The sequence below is a fragment of the Scomber japonicus genome, chromosome 11, assembly GCF_027409825.1.
Source record: "Scomber japonicus isolate fScoJap1 chromosome 11, fScoJap1.pri, whole genome shotgun sequence".
NCBI lineage: Eukaryota > Metazoa > Chordata > Actinopteri > Scombriformes > Scombridae > Scomber > Scomber japonicus.
The window spans coordinates 21,228,253-21,246,362 of NC_070588.1; the positions used below are offsets into that span (position 1 = coordinate 21,228,253).

General features: G+C 40.2%; 1 protein-coding gene across 2 annotated transcripts; it reads left to right on the plus strand.

Moving 5' to 3' along the window:
• Positions 1 to 6,225: 6,225 nt before the first annotated feature.
• Positions 6,226 to 15,976, plus strand: inpp4aa (inositol polyphosphate-4-phosphatase type I Aa). Of its 2 annotated transcripts, XM_053328958.1 has the most exons (23): positions 6,226 to 6,325; positions 6,432 to 6,476; positions 7,535 to 7,653; positions 7,749 to 7,865; positions 8,074 to 8,153; positions 8,257 to 8,374; positions 8,623 to 8,713; positions 8,844 to 8,991; positions 9,859 to 9,989; positions 10,508 to 10,612; positions 10,722 to 10,830; positions 10,958 to 10,975; positions 11,098 to 11,284; positions 11,679 to 11,960; positions 12,043 to 12,190; positions 12,585 to 12,617; positions 13,277 to 13,449; positions 13,616 to 13,739; positions 14,549 to 14,816; positions 15,150 to 15,247; positions 15,346 to 15,458; positions 15,569 to 15,723; positions 15,844 to 15,976. In XM_053328958.1, the coding sequence occupies exons 1-23, from the start codon at positions 6,226 to 6,228 to the stop codon at positions 15,974 to 15,976; spliced, it is 2,895 nt and encodes a 964-aa protein (XP_053184933.1). The 2 variants fall into 2 exon arrangements, with proteins under 2 accessions (XP_053184933.1, XP_053184934.1); XM_053328959.1 differs by lacking the exons at positions 10,958 to 10,975; positions 12,585 to 12,617 and having other exon boundaries at positions 11,679 to 11,835; positions 11,896 to 11,960.
• Positions 15,977 to 18,110: the final 2,134 nt, after the last annotated feature.

Below are 18,110 nucleotides of genomic sequence, written 5' to 3' on the forward strand. Positions count from 1 at the left end.
ACATGCACACTGTCTTAATTATGACATACAATTTTTATGACATGTAGAATTTATGAGTTATAAAACACATGGAAGTCAATGAAGCCCCATTCACGCCCATTCTCTTTATAATACATCAAGACACATTAAAAACTCAAATTCTGAAATTTCTTAATGTTCAGTATGGCTTGCTGTTTTTTGATAGTGATGATATAGTTTATGAGTTATAAAACACATGACAGTCAATGAAGCCCAGTCCACTCCCATTATATGTATGGGCTTTATTGACTCTTACCCACATATGCAGGGGAAGTCCATTCAAATTTTCAACTTCATTCAATCCCCATAGCTAATCACCCTTTTATGAACTCATGATTACAACCCTCATAGTTTGACATATGACATTGACATTAAGCCAGATGAACCGTTTCCATTTCCAGTGTGTTATTAACAGGCATAATTTACAGCACGTTTAAAAATATTTACTTCAACATGCAAATGAACTGTGATGGACCACATTACTTTAACAGTATTATATGCATTTGAATGCAGCTATATGTCTGCAATCCAACTCATAAACATTCATAAAAAGTATAATTTCTAAACACATCAATACAAAATAAAACTATTCAGCTTGTCAGCTGACAGCGGTCACATGCATTTTCTTCAGGAAATGCTCCTTTTTAAAGTTATTTTTTAATGTTTTATTTTGTATTAACTTAGTAACACACGTTTAATTCTGTGAGTATTATTTTATCTTGTATTATTACTGACTTATCACCTGTTATTCTGCCATTAAAATGATAGAGATATTAATTAAGCACATGTGATCTATCTGTGTACGTGCATCAGTTTAGCAGCATCATTATTGTTAATTGGTGTGGCAGTGTACAGTCTCTCTCTGCAGACCAGGCCCACAGCGCCGCCCAGTGGAGAAACGAGGTGCTACTTCCACCTGAGCAGTATTACGTCTCGATGTGTCAGAGGGAGTCAGGGCGAGTCTTGACTGCAGACATCGTCGAGTATGAGACCTGGATGCGCATCAGTATGACAAGAAACCATCGCATTTTTCTGAACGGTATGGATTATTTATCTTCTCATTTGACACCTCATCATCTCACACGGTTTGTAGAGGGTGTTTGCTCACAGGGATGGATGCTGCCTTAAGGAGAGAGCACCACCTCGCAGCAGGATCAGAATGAGACATGTTTACTGCAAGAGCAAGATCTCAAATGATTTAGCGGTTTTGTCTTTATACTTGGCTTTGCTGATTTTAATTGTGCCTGAACGCTTCATCCTTCTGCACCAGGCAACATCAGCAGATATTATGACGTAATATTTGTTATTGTCCGAGTGTCAGCGATTAAGGGGGAAAAAAACAAAAAAAAACATGTATCCACGCTCAGCTGTAATGACAATATTATTGGCCAGTGATGCCATAAATAGACTTTTCATTGGGCTGCGTCCATTCATCTCCATGCACCCTGCCTGGTGAACAGACAGGATGACACCCTGTTTCACGCATGTTTATAAAAGGCCATCGGAGCGTTGAAATAGGATTATGGGGGAAAATGCTACATATTTTTTCTAATATATAGCCTATTGCATTTACTACCGGATGTGTTGCTTATGATGTCACGCCAGAGCAGGCCTCCCAGATGCTGCCAACACAGCGTACAGGATTAGATTTGATCTGTTGAGTCACAGTTTTTACTCTTTTCATAACAGAGGGAAGTAAATGACACTGTTCATCTGTGATTCAACCACAGCTGTCTCTTCTTTATGTGCTTGCTCCCAGTCTGTGTGAGCTGGTGTGCATTTTTGATTAATATTTTTGAGAAAAACGTGAACCCTCCCATCTGCACGGGGTTGTTAGCTCTGAATGTCCCTCCTGTGTGTTTGTGTGTGACCCTGTAGCAGTTCTTCTCAACATCATCAAAGGTTTCTTTCTCATGCTCCGTCTCTCTGCTGTCTGGGTAACAAACACTTCTTTATTCATGATGCTACTACATGTGTGTGTGTCTCCTCTTGGGAATGAACTCATTTGCATATCCCCTGCTTGTTTGATCAATGTGATCAGAAAGCAATTAATGGATCAGTCTCAGTGGATGGAGCCAGTTGTCCGGCCAGCCGTGTGAACCACGTGTCCATGGTTACCACAGACACTTCTATGTCAAGTAGACGACTGTAGATCAGACCCAAGGGACAGCCGATTGGCATAGCTCAGCTCAACGGGATCAATAAGCGTAAATTGAGAAGAACATCAGGGTTATGGGGGAAAGGCGATGGCTGGAGCAAAAGAAGAAAAGGAACAGGTTGATGACAGAGCAAATGCAGGGAGAGAGATCAACAGAGAACAGTAATAAATAGAGAAAGAAATAAGATAACTGAGAGAGAGAGAGAGAGGCACTGCAGTGCAGCCGGTGCTGACAGCATCTGCAGGGGGCCAGCTGTGTGCCGCCAGCCTGACTAACTGGGTCATTTTTGTCTCCGGAGGACCACCTGAATCCTCTCTACTTCTACACAAAACTTCATGTGCTTTCTCTCTGGGTGTTCCCCATATTACCCTCACTGTCTCTTAAAGCTGGAAAACCAGAGCATGTTCCACGCTGACCTACCTGCACGATTGAGGTCAGAGATCACCTTCAGACCTGCAGCTGTGGAGCTTGTTGGGGTTCAGCTTCTTGCTCAGCAGTACTTCATCAGTGTGGCTGCTTGCTGTTATAGGACTTGAATGCAGGAGTCTCTAGCAACTAGCCACACTGTTGACAATTTGAAAAGAAGCCCACATCTCCATTTTATCTCCCAAGTAGTCCTGAAACAGTTTGCTTATCTATATGACGATCATCAGAACATTAATTGGCAACTATTTTGATAATCAAGTCATCACTCTTCAAGCTAGAATTCCAATTATTCTCTGCTCGAGCTTCCAATTGTGAATATTTTTATACAAAACTTTGAATATGTTGGTGTTTTTGACTGTTAGTTGGACTTTTTCCACAATATTCCTGCATTTAGACCAACAGATCAAATGATTAATCAAGTAATTAATTGGTACATTAATTTATAATGTATTGATACAACTGCAACTAACATTTATCTGTCAATTATTTTTATGTGCAGTCATTTATTCTATAAAAAATATGCTATAAAAAGCTCATCACAATTTCCTAAAGGTATGTTATCAAATAAATTGTTTTTTGTCAGTCTAAAATCAAAAGCAGCAAATTCTCACATTTGAGAAGCTGGCACCAGAGGTCGTTTGGCTTTTTTGATTGATTAATGACTTTATACTTTTTGTTTTTTTAAAGAAAATTTTTATAACTACATTTTTTGTCCTCAGATGAATCAATAAATCAACAATTCATTCTCACTCTGCTCTAGGGAGCTTTGTGTTTCCCTTCAAGCAGACTGCTAGCTGATGATTGTTGGACAGATGTAATGATGATGATGATCCGTAGCCGCCTGTGGTTTTGCATTAGAGCCACTGTAGGTTTCCTAGAGAGCTTCCCACAGTGCTCCAGGCAATGGAGATTACAGCATGTTAAAAGACATCTCCCACTGACAATGAACTCCCGCGCAGCCTAATGAGCCAGAGCATCCATTCCCTATTTTGTCATTCGATCTTCGATGAAGTTGCCAAAACAGAGATTAAACTGGCAAAGAGCATCACGATCACACTCTGGATTGTATATGTGTGTGTGTGCACATGTGTGTGTGTGTGTGTGTGTGTGTGTGTGTGTGCCAAGTATACACACAAGTGTTGTGTGACGTCAAATACAGATTCACGTTTAAAAATAGTCCGCCATCACAGAGGTTTTACACATGAATGCACAGTGGCAAACACACTTGGTTGCTCTCTGTGAGTGTGGAATCAAATAAACAGCCACATAAAAGAAACACAAACTCTCCCAGCAGCAGATATTCCAGGTCTGTGTATGTGGGTGCCAGATGGGAGCAAAATTCATTTCACTCTGAGCAAGTAGATAAATGAGCGGCACACACATGCACGAGAAAGAGGAAATGTTAACTGAGTCTGACATGCCACAGGAAATGTAAACATTTAGCTCCTGGGGCGATCTGAAGCAGCCTTCAGCTCAGGTTAGTCATCAGACTACTCGCTCCATGCTTTTTCTTTCCCCTTAACCTTTCACGTTTTCTACACACACCGTTTTTCTCTATTCCTATTTGTGCCTCTGTGTCTGTCCTCCACTCACAGTTTTGTTGCTAATATTTATCTTCAGTTGTGTGTTGCAGTTGAATCAACCCACTCATTGCATAGTACAGTTATTACATCAGTGCTTCCATGTAAGAGCTACTGTGTGACATTTGAACTCATCTTTGTGCTCGTGTGCGACATTAATGAAATGTTTATCTCCTATTCCCCTGACTGAATCATGTTACATTTAAAGGCTTTTTCTATTCCTCTTTCACATCTCTTCCTCTCCGAGTCTGTATTAGGCATGCTGTGGTCTGCACTGATACTGAGCAGAATATAAGTTTGGCCCCTGATGAAACAGAATTATATATAGAAAAGAGTTAGAAACATTTACTATGACACAAACCGATATTTAAAAGACATCTATAACAAAGCAAAAGACGTGTAGAAATGACAAAATGGTACATGGAGGGGTGAAGTCTGAGCAGTCCTAGCAGTCCTAGCAGTTTTTCTCTGGATGTTAGTTAAATGAAGCCAAAGGTGATTGATGAGGACAAGACACACAGCAAGGAAATGTTGGCAACTTGGCACAGCCTTAGTTTTCTGTTCTCTCTCACAATTACACACATCTGCAGCATCAGCTAGATTACAACATGAGCAGCCCTATAGTGTATGCTGTGACTTTTGCTTGATCAGCCTTGTCTTCACAGCATGAGTTTTGGACATGACAGACGGTTGTCTTGGTTGCAATATGTGAAATACCAGAAGTAGGCCGACTAACTGTACATGGTGGAATAATTATTGCTGAGATAATAATAGTTATTTAAAGCCCAAGAGTGTGATTAAAGTGTAAGTGCATTACCAGATTGCAATGAACAAGGCATTGTTTGCATTGATTAAAATAGATAAACCAGAATACGATCATGTTTGGTATTTAATTCACAGCTCACAGAGGATTAGGGTTAGGGTGATCTTTTCATATTGTACCACAGGCAGGTTGAAACTTCTTTTTTACCAGCACTGGTCCATGACTAGTTAGCTCTTAAAGTAATGCAGATTCCCATGACATCCACAGTTGATATTAATGGACCACAGATGATGAACGCATGTTTTTGTTTTCTGAACTCACACCCGGCCAAAATGTCTACTTACGCTAAATAAATTTAAATCTCATGCTCCTCAGAATCTTCATTCATAGTGACCTATATGTTATTTGTTCTGTCCAACACTTGGTCATTGTTTGTGTTTTATATAAGACATACTAGAGGAACTTTACTTTTGATAAAAAAATAAATCAAATACTGAATTACAAGTTGAATGATAGTGTTCTAGAAGCTACCTTTGAAATACCTTATGAATCATGGTACCTTCCCACAGTATAATAGTGTTTTTCATCTTTATGATCTAGCAGTATTTAATAAAAGTCCAATTGGAGCGTTAAGTGCATTATCTACGGTATCTGTCTGTGTATATCTGTTTGACACTAGTCTGTCTGAAAGCAAAAAACACCAGAGAAGCAAAAATAGCATTGCAGGTGTAGATTTCATCTCATACAGCTGTGTGAAAAGTGACACTTTCCCCCCACAGGAAATCTTCCCACTGTGTATATTAGCACATTAACATCCTCTCATATGCTGTTCATCTTACAATGAGGCATCATGGTAAACACTTAAACAGCCAGCTTACATTAGTTATTCATTGTATTCACTGTAATGTGATACTGAGCATTTGTGCAGCAGCAACCTTTATGTAAGTAATTAGAAGCAGTTTTCTAATTTTGTCTTATTTTACTGAGCTCAGCTGCCATCTCAATGAAAGGATGACATCAGTATCAATGACTTAAAGATGTCCAGTCTGCTTCAGCTGTTTCCATGGAGACAACTGATCATCATCATCATTTTGTTGTTTCCATCTGTTTCCATTCCAGGTCCATCAGCAACAACCGTGTGACTGCTGAGATCAACAGTCAAGGGAGAAGTGCAAACATCTCAAAGAATCGACGTTTTGATTTTGCGTCAGGTTGACGTTGTTCTGCTCTTCAGTCTCTTTATTCTCAAATCAATCCTCAGCCCTGACGTGAACCTGCCATGTCCGGGAAGGAGCGCAGCCCCCGCCATCGGCCATGGTCCGTCTACCGGGCCAACACATTTGATCTCTCAGCTGAGATGATGGGGTTGGCATTGTCAGGTAACTAAGTAACTGCTACCATGGTAACCTCTATGCCTCTACGCACTTAGGATCAAATAGCAGGGCATTAAAAAAGTCCTTTCCTCCTCTTTTTTCTGTACTGCAGGCAACAGTCAGGATCCAGATGAGCCTGTGCTAGAGTTCAGTGTGGGTAAGTTCAGGAAGAAGTTACCTGGCTGTGTGTGTCTTTCCACTGTGTACTCCTTACAATTATGCTAAGAGGCCAAATGAATCCATTAAAAGAGAAGGTGGAAACCTGAAATTAAAATTTTATATGGTGTTTTTAGATGGCTGACAAAAAATGACAAAACCATATCAATGAGCCACACTCATTACTAATACTAACCCACTGTTTTGAATCAATTCCACAAACGCCTGTTGCAGTGAAAACTCACCAGTGCACCAAATGTGTATTAGTCAACAGCTGAAAATAGTCCCACCAAAACAGCAATATTAACACCAGTTTGAGTTATATTTCTTAAAAACTACAGTGCACAGGAAAATACTGAGCACTTTTTAAGACAGAAATTGTAGATCCAGTATTGATTATTTACATCTAAGTATGAAAAAACTGGCTTGGTGCTGAGAGTCACAGTAGGTTAAGGAAATCAGAGAATATTGAGATACAAACTAAGACATGTTGGTGTTTTTGTAATAAATGTTGACAAAAATATATAGAACACCAACCTTATTTACTGAAACTAATCAATATTTCAAATATTGTAAATAAAAAATATGGCTGTAACTAACCATTATTTTCTTTATTCATTAATCTGTCAATCATTTTCAGTTTATCAGTTAATCAGCACTACAAAATCAAAAATAACAGCTTCAAATCCTTGTTACAATCAGTACAATTTATTTTCTCATTTCCATTATCAAAATTGCGCCTCAAGGGATGATGCATTGACACTGTACTTGTGTTTTAGTCTTTTAGCACTGATCTGATTTGGATGAAACACAGAAGGCAGATGGGTGGGTCTTGTTAGGAACTGACTGAAGGAGTAATTACATTGTCTATGTGGAACGACATGTTTAATTTGTACCCACTGTTCAACCCAAAAGCATTACTGTAACAACTGCTGATCATCTAGCACCAACAACTTAAAAAACACTCTATGACATTCCTCCCATTACTGAGGATTAGTGACCATCCCACATTAAATCCCACATCTTGTAATCTCTTCTTGTGTCTATATGATGCTGCAGCCTGCAGTGAGCTGGTTACTCCCACATTAGAGCGTAAGCCAACCAGCTTTGTGGCTGTCAGCTGCACCACTCCGCCACAGGCCTTCTGGACCAAGCATGCTCAAACTGAAATCATAGAGGTACATCACTGTTTGCTTGCTTACATTCCTCCTTCCTGCCTGCTGTTGGAGACTTCAAACCCATTTCAACTCTCTCAATATCTGTCTGTCTCTAGGGGACCAGTAACCCTATCTTCCTGAGCAGTATAGCATTCTTTCAGGACTCTCTGATCACCCAGCAGACTCAGGTCAAGCTTTCTGTTTACGATGTGAAGGACCGTTCCCAAGGCACGGTAAGCTTCACCCAAGAATAACTTTACAAAACCACTGGACTTCAAATGTCCTGTCAGGAAGTGAATAAAGATCTTACGTTCTTATCTATTTTAAACCCTCTGTAGCCTATTTCTCAATGAAATTCTGTGTGTGTGTGTGTGTGTGTGTGTGTGTTTGCGTGTGTGTGTGTGTGTGTGTGCGTGTGTGTGTATGTGTTTATGTGGACAGATGTACATGCTTGGTTCAGCCATGTTTTCTGTGAAAGAGCTGCTGCAGGACAAACACCACAGACTGCACCTGACTCTCAGGTAACAGACACAGCACACTGTGCCTTTACTGTCTATGACAAACATGAGAGCCACTTCTGTATTTGTATTCTGGAATGTTGAATTTACTTAATGTTGACGTCAGGTCAGCAGAGAATGAGCGCGTGGGGAACATCACTGTCATTGCCTGGCAGATAGAGGAGAAGCGTGAGCAGAGAGCTCCTGTTGCAAGATTACAGAGAGGAGACACCGTTAATGGAAGGGTGAGTGTATTAAAAGACTTCCCATTTTAATTATTCAGACTAGACATACTTTAACTTCCCAACTGTTTTTTTCATGGAAGTATAGTTAAGTTCCTAATGCTCTCTGCCCACAACCTACTGGTATTTCTGGCTGTATTGTTTGAATGAGCCCAATCGTTACAGATCAGTGAGTGGGGAAATTAAACATTTGAATGTCAGACTGATTTCTTCTAGGCAAACTTAATAGTTTTTTTGTGTTTGTGTGTCAGATGGTTCTACCTGTTGATGAAAGTCTCACTGAATCCACGAGCATCAAATCCAAGTCTTCATCTCTGTGTAAAGACCCACTGCTGAAGGCTGGTGAGTGTGTGTCTGTCTGAACTAATTAACCTCCTGGTGTGACTGTGACAATTGTTGTGTGGATTGAAAGCTATGTCATGGTGGTGTATATACTATAACAACTGTGATAATATGTTTCAATGTGCCTCAGTGTTTGGCGGCGTCATGTCACGGACATATCGTTTTCCCACCACGGATGGCAACCACCTGCGGGTCCTGGAGCAGATGGCAGAGAGCGGGCTTTCCCTGCACATCCCTCGACAGTTTGTCAAACTGCTGCTGGAGGAAGACGCTGTCAGGTAACATCTACGCTTGTCTTGATATTATTTAATGGATGCACCTGGTTGTACAGGAGGTGCAGCAGCAGGTGCAAAGCAATGGCAACGTTTTGGCTGGGCTGGACTTTTTGGTTCCATGTGTCGGGGTTGTTTTGACTTTGACTCATCTTTATACCAGTGACTCCTCTTGCCTGATGCCTTCTTAGCTAACTTTTGTGGCATCAAGCTATCCATTAAAAATCCATTTAAAACTGCAAGCTGTGTAAACAAAATTACTCATAAAAATGAAAGCCAGTTCTTTAATCCGAGTACATTTCAAGTCCACAAAATAGCAAAAATATGTCCCTATCCCTAACCTCCTGTGCTGTCAGAGGTATCTTTAGTAGTCTACAGGCACGTAATGACTATTCATGTTGTAGTGTTACTACTCCCAATGCTGTCATTATGACTAATAGTTTCCTGTAACCTTTCTTTAGCTGTTATTTGTTTCAAAGTGGTTAAAGACATGATATGTAACTTTTCTGCATTAAAAGATTAAAAGGTTTTCTGCACAAATAGGCCTATGTTATAGTATATTTTGTTGAGATGTGTATCTACATTATCACAAATAATTTCAACAATGTTCAAAGAGAAATCTGTCATTTTAATCAAGGTAGTGGTCTGTTTCATTTGGTCACCTGTCAGTGGTGTCATATCCCCTTGACCCCCTCTACTTGCTATAACTTTTAGGGAAACACCGGAGAGATCAGATGATGTGTCAGACAGTGAGGGAGGAACTTGACAAACTAACTATCTATCCACTCTATTGTTTACTGGAAGCAGAAATGACATACTGTATGACAGTTTATCAACTGGATGTCTTGATGGTAAATGCACTGTGTTGCACAGGGTATGCGAGCTGGAGGAGCTGGGCGAGCTGTCTCCATGTTGGGAGAACCTCAGGAGGCAGATCATCACTCAGTACCAGACCATCATCCTCACCTACCAGGAGACCATCAGTGACCTGCATGAATACAAAGGTATATTTGTAAAATTTTAAAAGGGACACTTCACCAATTTAAAATGTTTAATTAAATTTACTAGTCACGTGTGGTTCTACTCAGCTTGTCAAAACAAGTCTCTTAGGGAGAGCTTTCTAAAGCATTTTATTTGAGTCTACAAATTCTGAATGAGAAATATATATTCTAGATAGTGCCCTCAAAAAGTCACACAAAAGAATGGAAAAACAATCCTACAATACAATTCATGAAATTTTATAGATGCAAAAATCATAATCACTCAAGACAACGCCAGTCAGAGAGTACACAAAATGATCCATAAGTGTCTAAATCTCAATTTACTGCTCACTATAGAGAAAACGATTGAGTGTTTATTATAAAGGGACTAAATGAGTGAATGATTTCGGACACATCCTGTGTCTAACATTATGTATGATTTTGTATATTCATATTTTGATGTAAAATATCACATTAGGACTTAATTTCCCCCCTATATACCAATAGTGATAATCTATTCCATTGTATCTCCTCCTTCTCAGGTCCCTCATTTAAGTCAAGTACATTGAAAGCCGAGAGGAAGTTGGAATTTATTCCTACTAACCTGCATATCCAGAGGATGAGAGTACAGGGAGAATCTGGCTATGGTGGGTTTTTGTGCATATAAATTTGTTATGTGATTTTAAAGTTTTAATAATAAATTTATTTAGTATCTAATTTTCCTCTATTTATTATTGTTCTCTGTTCTCCAATCAGACCGGACATATGATGTTGTGACTATTGGCGCTCCTGCAGCACACCATCAAGGCTTTAAAGGCTGTGGCCTCCGAAAACTGCTGCACAAGCTCGAAGAAGCCAGAAAACAGTGAGTAGAGCAAAGCAGAAATTGCAGGATTCTGGTGCCACAAGATTCATGGTATTGGTTGATTTTCATAAGCGATTAACACATTTTTCTTCATTGTTTTTTTGTTTTTTTTGCCTTACTCTATCAGCACTTATGAGGAGGAGAGGTGAGGTTATCTGAAGTGTATTATAAGTTGTTTGCTTTTGTGTATACACTACGCTTGTACCACAATTAATGTCCTCTCTTTCATTTTCTTTGTCTTTCACACACTGCACTGCACACCCAAAGCTCTGCTGGCTCTGGACCTAAAGGAATGGTGTACCAGCCTCAGGATGTCATTAAAGCGAAGGAGCTAATTGGTCAAATCAACACTCTGAAGACACAAGTGTGTTACTACACAGAGCGTCTGTCCCGAGCTGCCAAGGATCGCTCAGCTAATGCTCTGGAGAGAACGCTGGCCATCCTTACAGAGAAAGTAAGACCTTGCTAGGAGACACAGAGAGATCTTTGGTGTATTATCAATTCACTTCTGTGTTGTGGTTTCTTCTCTGCTTTCTACTCCAACTCTTTTGCCTCAAGTTTTTATCTCAACTAAGTCAGAATCAATTAAATGTCTTTGTTAGTCAAGTGGAGTAAAAACATGTTCTGTAGGAATCCATAAAACAATATATTTTCCCTCCATGTCTCTGACTTAAAATAGTGTTTACTGATACTATTGTATTTCATTATGTAAAAAATATTTTTACTATGTGAAAAACACAGTGGCATTGTACACTAGCAAAAAAAAGCTTCACCTTATGCTCACAGTATAACTCATTTCTACCTCTCTTATCCATCTCTCTCTGTCCAACCCCCACTCCCTCCTGCAGACTCGCCAGTTGGTGACAGTGTGCGATTCCAAGCTGCTGTCCTCAGCCATCCTCGCCCTGGCAGCCGCCCGCCCAGAGTTCACTCAGCAAGGCACCCCGTCCCCATCCTCCACCTCCCTCTCACCATCCTCTCGCTCCCCATCCCGCTCACCCTCACGTCATCAGACCTCCCCATCTCGTGCTGCCACCTCGCCCTCTCGCTATGCAACTCCTCCAGAGGGCAGCGAGGCGAGCAGAAGCAAGCGCGCCTCCTTGCAGGCAGATATGCACGAGGAGGAGTGGGTAAGTCCATCTGCCTCTTAAATGTCTGTGCTCAAGTGTATTTTTTTATGTTACCTAATTTGCATTCTGTGTTTGTGTGCAGGAGAAGGTCTGGCTAAATGTTGATAAGAGCCTTGAGTGTGTGATCCAGAGGGTGGACAGGCTGCTGCAGCGAGACAAACTCCAGAGTGACAGCAGCTCTGAGGACGTCTTCCTGCTCGCCAACGAGGACCCTAAAAACACGAAGAAAGGTACAGACACCCACAATCAAAGGGGTTTTGTGCTGTCTGGTTTGTGAATGAGGCACAGTCATGCACCAGTGCAGTGTATTGATCAATCTTACTGCTAATTGCAAAGATCAGCGGAAAGATTAGCGTATGAATGTGTCACCTCACCATCCTCACATCATCCTCTGTTATCATCACCATCCTCGTATGCACCACAAAATCATCAACCATCATCATCTTTCTCTCACCAAACTCCCGCATGCCTTTCATGTCCTGTTGATCTCATCATCTGTAGGTTCTTTCTAATAATCACTTCAAACTGCTTCAGTGTTGTTGGATGTTAGAAATCTACATATTTATGTTAAGAGGAAGAATTTTGTCTTATTTTTTTTATCTCTTTACTTTCTCTCACTCATAGACACCAGTCCAGAAGTAGAGAAGACATCCCCAGGTAAGAATTTAATCAAGAATACGGCATCAAAGTTCAATAAAACCAGCTCTGGTGAAAATATTACTCTAAACACATGAATGATACAGGTGAGACTATCTAAAATAAAATTAATCACTGAGAGGCTAAGTAGGGGAAGCTAACCTGTCCAGCGCACTGGTTGTCAAAGAATCACAGATCTAAAGGGCTGAATTTTGTAGTTTTATTACAGGTTAAAACACAGTGTTGTGAAACCATCCAAAGACGTTCAAAAATGCTGCAAAAGTGTGAAAACAGCATCCAAATGGCTATATGAACTGCAGTCAGCAAAAAAGAAAGCTGCCCCATTCACCCCCTCTATTCATTCACAAAACTAACAGATGATAAGCTTATTGCTACCGCTACCAACACCATGTGATCCAAATTACCATATGTGACCGAAAAAGGTGTTCAACAATAACATGGAGTGTACCTGGCTCCTACATGTGATCGCAAACCCATGTTGGATTATTTGATATCAAAAGAAGTACAAAAGAAAACAAATATTATCGTCATTACTATTTCCAAATAATCCACTGTATAAAACATAATGCCAGGTATGCAAACTATTATGCAATTTGACAACTCTCTTATGTTGCATCACAAGACGTTATGTGTGTTTAAGCTGTGTGCTGTGTCTGCAGGTGAGTGGAGCGATGCTCTGTACCCTCTTCTCACCACACTCACGGACTGTGCGACCCTGATGAGTGATAAAGCCAAGAAGGCCATGGTGTTTCTGCTGATGCAGGACAGCGCCCCCACCATCGCCATGAGCCTCACCCTGCAGTACCGCCGCGACGTTGTCTTCTGCCAGACAGTCAGTCAGCCTCTGCCAGTCAATCTCTCAGCCATCCTGTCTTTCAACACATAGACTGAACTAATAAACATATAGCTTTGGATATTTTCTTGTCATTACACACTGCTTGATTGCATTAAAAACATGATAACTCATGGCTGTATTGATACAATTTGCCTTCTGACAGCTGACGGCTCTGATCTGTGGCTTCACTCTCAAGCTGAGGAACTGTCTCTGTGACCCAGGCTTCCTCAGGCAGCTACACACCATTGGCTTACTGGTGCAATATGAAGGCCTCCTCAGCACCTACGGTAACTTGTGTGTGTAGATGTGTAGGAGTGTTTGTGTGCTTGGTCAGAAATGTATAATTAAAGGATAAATATAAAACCCTCACAAACAATATACCTTCACCATTCCTTTGAATGAATAGGTATGTCCAAACTTTTGACTGATACTGGAATTGTCACTCACTGCTGTTACATAAACATACAATGAAATGATTTTGAAAGAATATCTGTCTGGGAATATTATGGTTTTCTAGTCGGAAAAACCTGCAAAATTTGATCAAAAAATTATGATCACCCAATGGTGAAAACGTAAATGTATGGTGCTGCTGGATTGGTATTCCAAGAAAAAAATTGCATTGATGTACAGTGTAGCTATAAGCATGTGTCACCCAAATTTGGTTGATCTATTTTGAATAATGAGCTCATGTCTAATACGCCACATTTGACAAAATATTTGGTAACCAACGAACTGAAAGATTTTCCTCATGAAAATATTTAGTATACCAAATTTGGTGAAGATTGGATGAAATTTGTCAAAAGAGCATTTAATTTTTAAAAATGCCAAAATTTGGTGGTCTGCACCAAAACTCCACCCAGTCCATGGCCTCACTTTGCACCAAATTCCCCTGAAATATGTTGAAATAGTCTGCTGACTAAAAGATAAAGAAACAAAACCATGGAGTTAGTGATGTCACTGCTTTCTGTTACTTTATGGAAACCTTTTGAGTTCTAGAGGATATTATTTCAAGGAAGTTTGCTGAATATGACCTTATCATCACTGATATCTTGCTGAAGTATTATTGAACATACCTCTGATGCCTTGTTACTTAAAGGTGAGGAGCTGGCCATGCTGGAGGACATGAGTGTCGGAGTGATGGACCTGAGAAATGTCACCTTTAAAGTTACCCAAGCAACGTCAGGTTTTGGCCCGGACATGCTGCCAGTGATCACAGGAAACAGGAACGGTTTTAACGTCAGGGTTCCGATGCCTGGGGTGATGTTTGACACGCTGCCACGGGAGATCCAGAATGGGATGCTGCTGCGTGTGCAGCCGGTCCTGTTTAATGTGGGGATCAACGAACAGCAAACGCTGGCTGAGAAGTGAGTTACTGAGATTACTTCAACTTCAGCTTTACTTATATAACATTTTAAACACAACACAGTTGATCCAAAGTGCTTTACAATTCAAAGTTCTGTTTAATGGATGAAGTGATGAGAGGAAGGTCTGAAGACAAACTACTTTTTGCACTGAACTCCTGACTGCATTTTAAAACAGTTATGTAACTAAGACATAAAAAGATAACATGACTCTGGATTCACCAAAGAGCAGCCTGCAGAGGATGTCCTGTAGAGCAATAAAAGCTCATTTGACTACAGCAGCAGTGAACAGTGCCATGAAAGACTGCTGCTCTAATATTGTATATATGTGTTCAGATTTGGAGACACGTCGTTGCAGGAAGTGATCAACATGGAGAGCTTGACTCGCCTCAGCTCGTACTACGACCTGTTTAAAGAGGTCCTGCCAGAAGACTGTGAGTCTACATTCATACAACAAAGATCTGGCAAAATCTGTTCCTTCACATCTTCATTTTTCACTCACTTCACCATTCCTCCTCTGTTATCTCCTCAGGCCTGCCTCGCACCCGCAGTACCACTAGTCTGCCTGAGCTGTTCAAGCTGCTGAGCCAGAATGTGAACGCCAAGAAAAACAAGAACGTGGAGATTTTGTGGCATGCAGCCGAGGTAGATTGATTTCTCCTGTCTTCTTTATGCAGTCTTCAAAAATAAGAGCAATTAATTTGGATCATTAGTATCCACAAAGTCAGTTGTCTTTCTTTCTCTGATGACTTAAGATATGTCGCCGGATGAATGGAGTGCGTTTTACCAGCTGTAAGAGTGCCAAAGACCGCACAGCCATGTCTCTGACCCTGGAACAATGTCAGATCCTGCAGCAGGAGCATGCCCTCGCTCCACAGGTCTTCTACCAAGCCCTGGACTGTATGCGCAGGTCAGTTGATGATCATGAAAGTCATACTCACTGTTATTGCCCCTGCAACAAAGGATCAGAAAAGTGATATATTTGTTTTAAAAAATGCATCACTTGTGTTTCTCCTCACTTTTTACACAGCGAGGGCTGCAGGAGAGAGAACACCATGAAGAACGTGGGATGTCGTAAATACGCCTTTAACGCCCTCCAACTCAAGGCCTTCCCCAAACAATATCGCCCTCCAGAGGGGACTTACGGGAAGGTTGAGACCTAAATGGACTCCTCCACAGTATCTGCAACCAAAAGACTGAAGAGGATACTGATGATAGCACCACACAAAGAAAAATTACCATCACAAACTGGAGCAACTGTTGTTGTGCTTAATCACTGTTAAGAAGATTAATGTCCAAGTGCCAGTGCCACTGTAGGTTGTTTTATAGCAGATTCCCCTCTCCTCTCAGTAGTACTAGAATCACACACACTTTTCACAGCCATTTCACAGCCAAAATCAGTAAAGATATGGCTCTCTGTGTTAAATTGTAGCCAATGTGCAGACCATGTCGGCTGCTGTACCAGTAGTAGCATCTGGAAGCGTACAGACACTCTGGATCTGAGTCATTTAAACTTTTGTCCGTAGAATAAGACGTGCAAATGTGTTCTTTAGAAAGAGGAAGCGACTCACTTATTTGTACTTATCCCAGTTGCGGTTATTTGATATTATGAGTTTGTCAATTAAAGGATTATAGCTGCTGATATAGTTTTCATATTGACGACTAATCCTATGAAATGACCAAAACCAATAATGAATTGATTTGATCTGATCTGATAAAGCTTATTCCTCTCCACACAGAAAAACACATTACTGAGCCACACGATTGCACTGGGTATCCCACTAGTACACTACAAGTGTATTAATTAGCTAGAGGAGAAAAAATGTTCCCATCAAAATGCACAGTTTTCTCATGTTTGACACTTAGTAAAATATTCAGCTTTTTTAGGAAATTACCGAGCCTTTAAAAAAATGTAAGTATACATTTGTGAAATGTGGGAAAGTAGGAAAAAATGTGGATGAGCACAACTAACACAGTAAGAAAGTCAGACTGTATTGAGAGAAACACATTGTTGGTCTTCTTATTGAATTTGTTGACAATAAGGAAACTATATTGGCAGTCTTATCCCTTAAGGCTACAATAGACAATTTAAAAAAAATGTAGGATTCACTCGATTTCACCCTAAAACACAACCTTAGGCTGCATTGAGACAGATTCAAATGTGGCACATGGTCAGTACTACAAGAAGTGACTCATTAAAACCTTCAGTGTGAGCCACACAGCAGCATGTAACATTTCCTATTGAAGCTTTAAATCCACAGTAAGCAACACAACAGATGATCAGCTTTATCAAAACAAATATCTTTGCCTGTTGAGATATTTCTCTGGACCTAAACTGCACTGCAGGATGACAGCTTTAACAGGATGTTAAAGTCAAAGCACTTATTTCTTTATCAAAGTGCTTTTAACCTGTTGTCTGTCTCACTTGTCATTTCATCTACTTTCTCACAAAAATATTCAACACCATATTACTCTGTACAACAAGCACAGGTCTTTTAGAAGTACAAAGCTGACACTGCTCTCTGTGATCATCTAATGTGATATTGAAGGTTCTTCTGGTGCTGCACTGGAAGCATTGACGGGGAACTGGTCCACACATTATGGTTTTTTTTAGAGGCGTCAGAAGTGGTGCGTCACATATATTAAAGACGTTTCTGCAGGATTATATGCAGCACTATATTGGTTTGATGGTTCTTTAAACTTGGATTTGACAACACTCTGTTGAATTATGCAGGACCTTGTGATTGAAATTGGATGAAGACTTCATTATTTTAACCTGCATGAAGATTTAAAAAAACAAACTACTGCTACATATTATTGTAAATGTATACTATTGCAATTAGGATTACCCATGAGCACTTCATAAATGGTTTTAGACTGAAGTGAAATAATGCATATTGCATTATTATACCTACCATCAACGATACCGCTTCTGTTGTCAGTTTACCAGCTCCGATGTACCTTACTGTACAATACTTATTTTGTACATGTTATTTTACTTACAGGTATTTATGTTGATAGCCATTGTTTAGCCATTGTTATTGAGTAAGTTATTACCAGTTATACATGCACACAGATTGAACAGGGGAGTCTGGGAAATGCTTGCACCCCCACAGAGGTATGACCTGGTATGACCTGAAAATGGATCATGAATAAAGGCTAATGAATGCCAAACTAGCTTCCCAGGGAGTTATTAGGAGTTACATCGTGGTTCATGAATTATCAATAAAAATGAAAAAAATGTAAGTTTCATTCACATTTTAATAACCTGAGGTGGAGTTTCAATGATGCTATTAC

Excerpts from the sequence above, each read along its gene's own strand:
- inpp4aa (XM_053328958.1), top strand. The coding sequence starts at position 6,226 with ATGTCCGGGAAGGAGCGCAGCCCCCGCCATCGGCCATGGTCCGTCTAC. Across the intron at positions 7,866-8,073 it reads AGGACCGTTCCCAAGGCACG|ATGTACATGCTTGGTTCAGC; the intron begins GTAAGCTTCACC and ends TTATGTGGACAG. Across the intron at positions 15,459-15,568 it reads TTTTGTGGCATGCAGCCGAG|ATATGTCGCCGGATGAATGG; the intron begins GTAGATTGATTT and ends TGATGACTTAAG.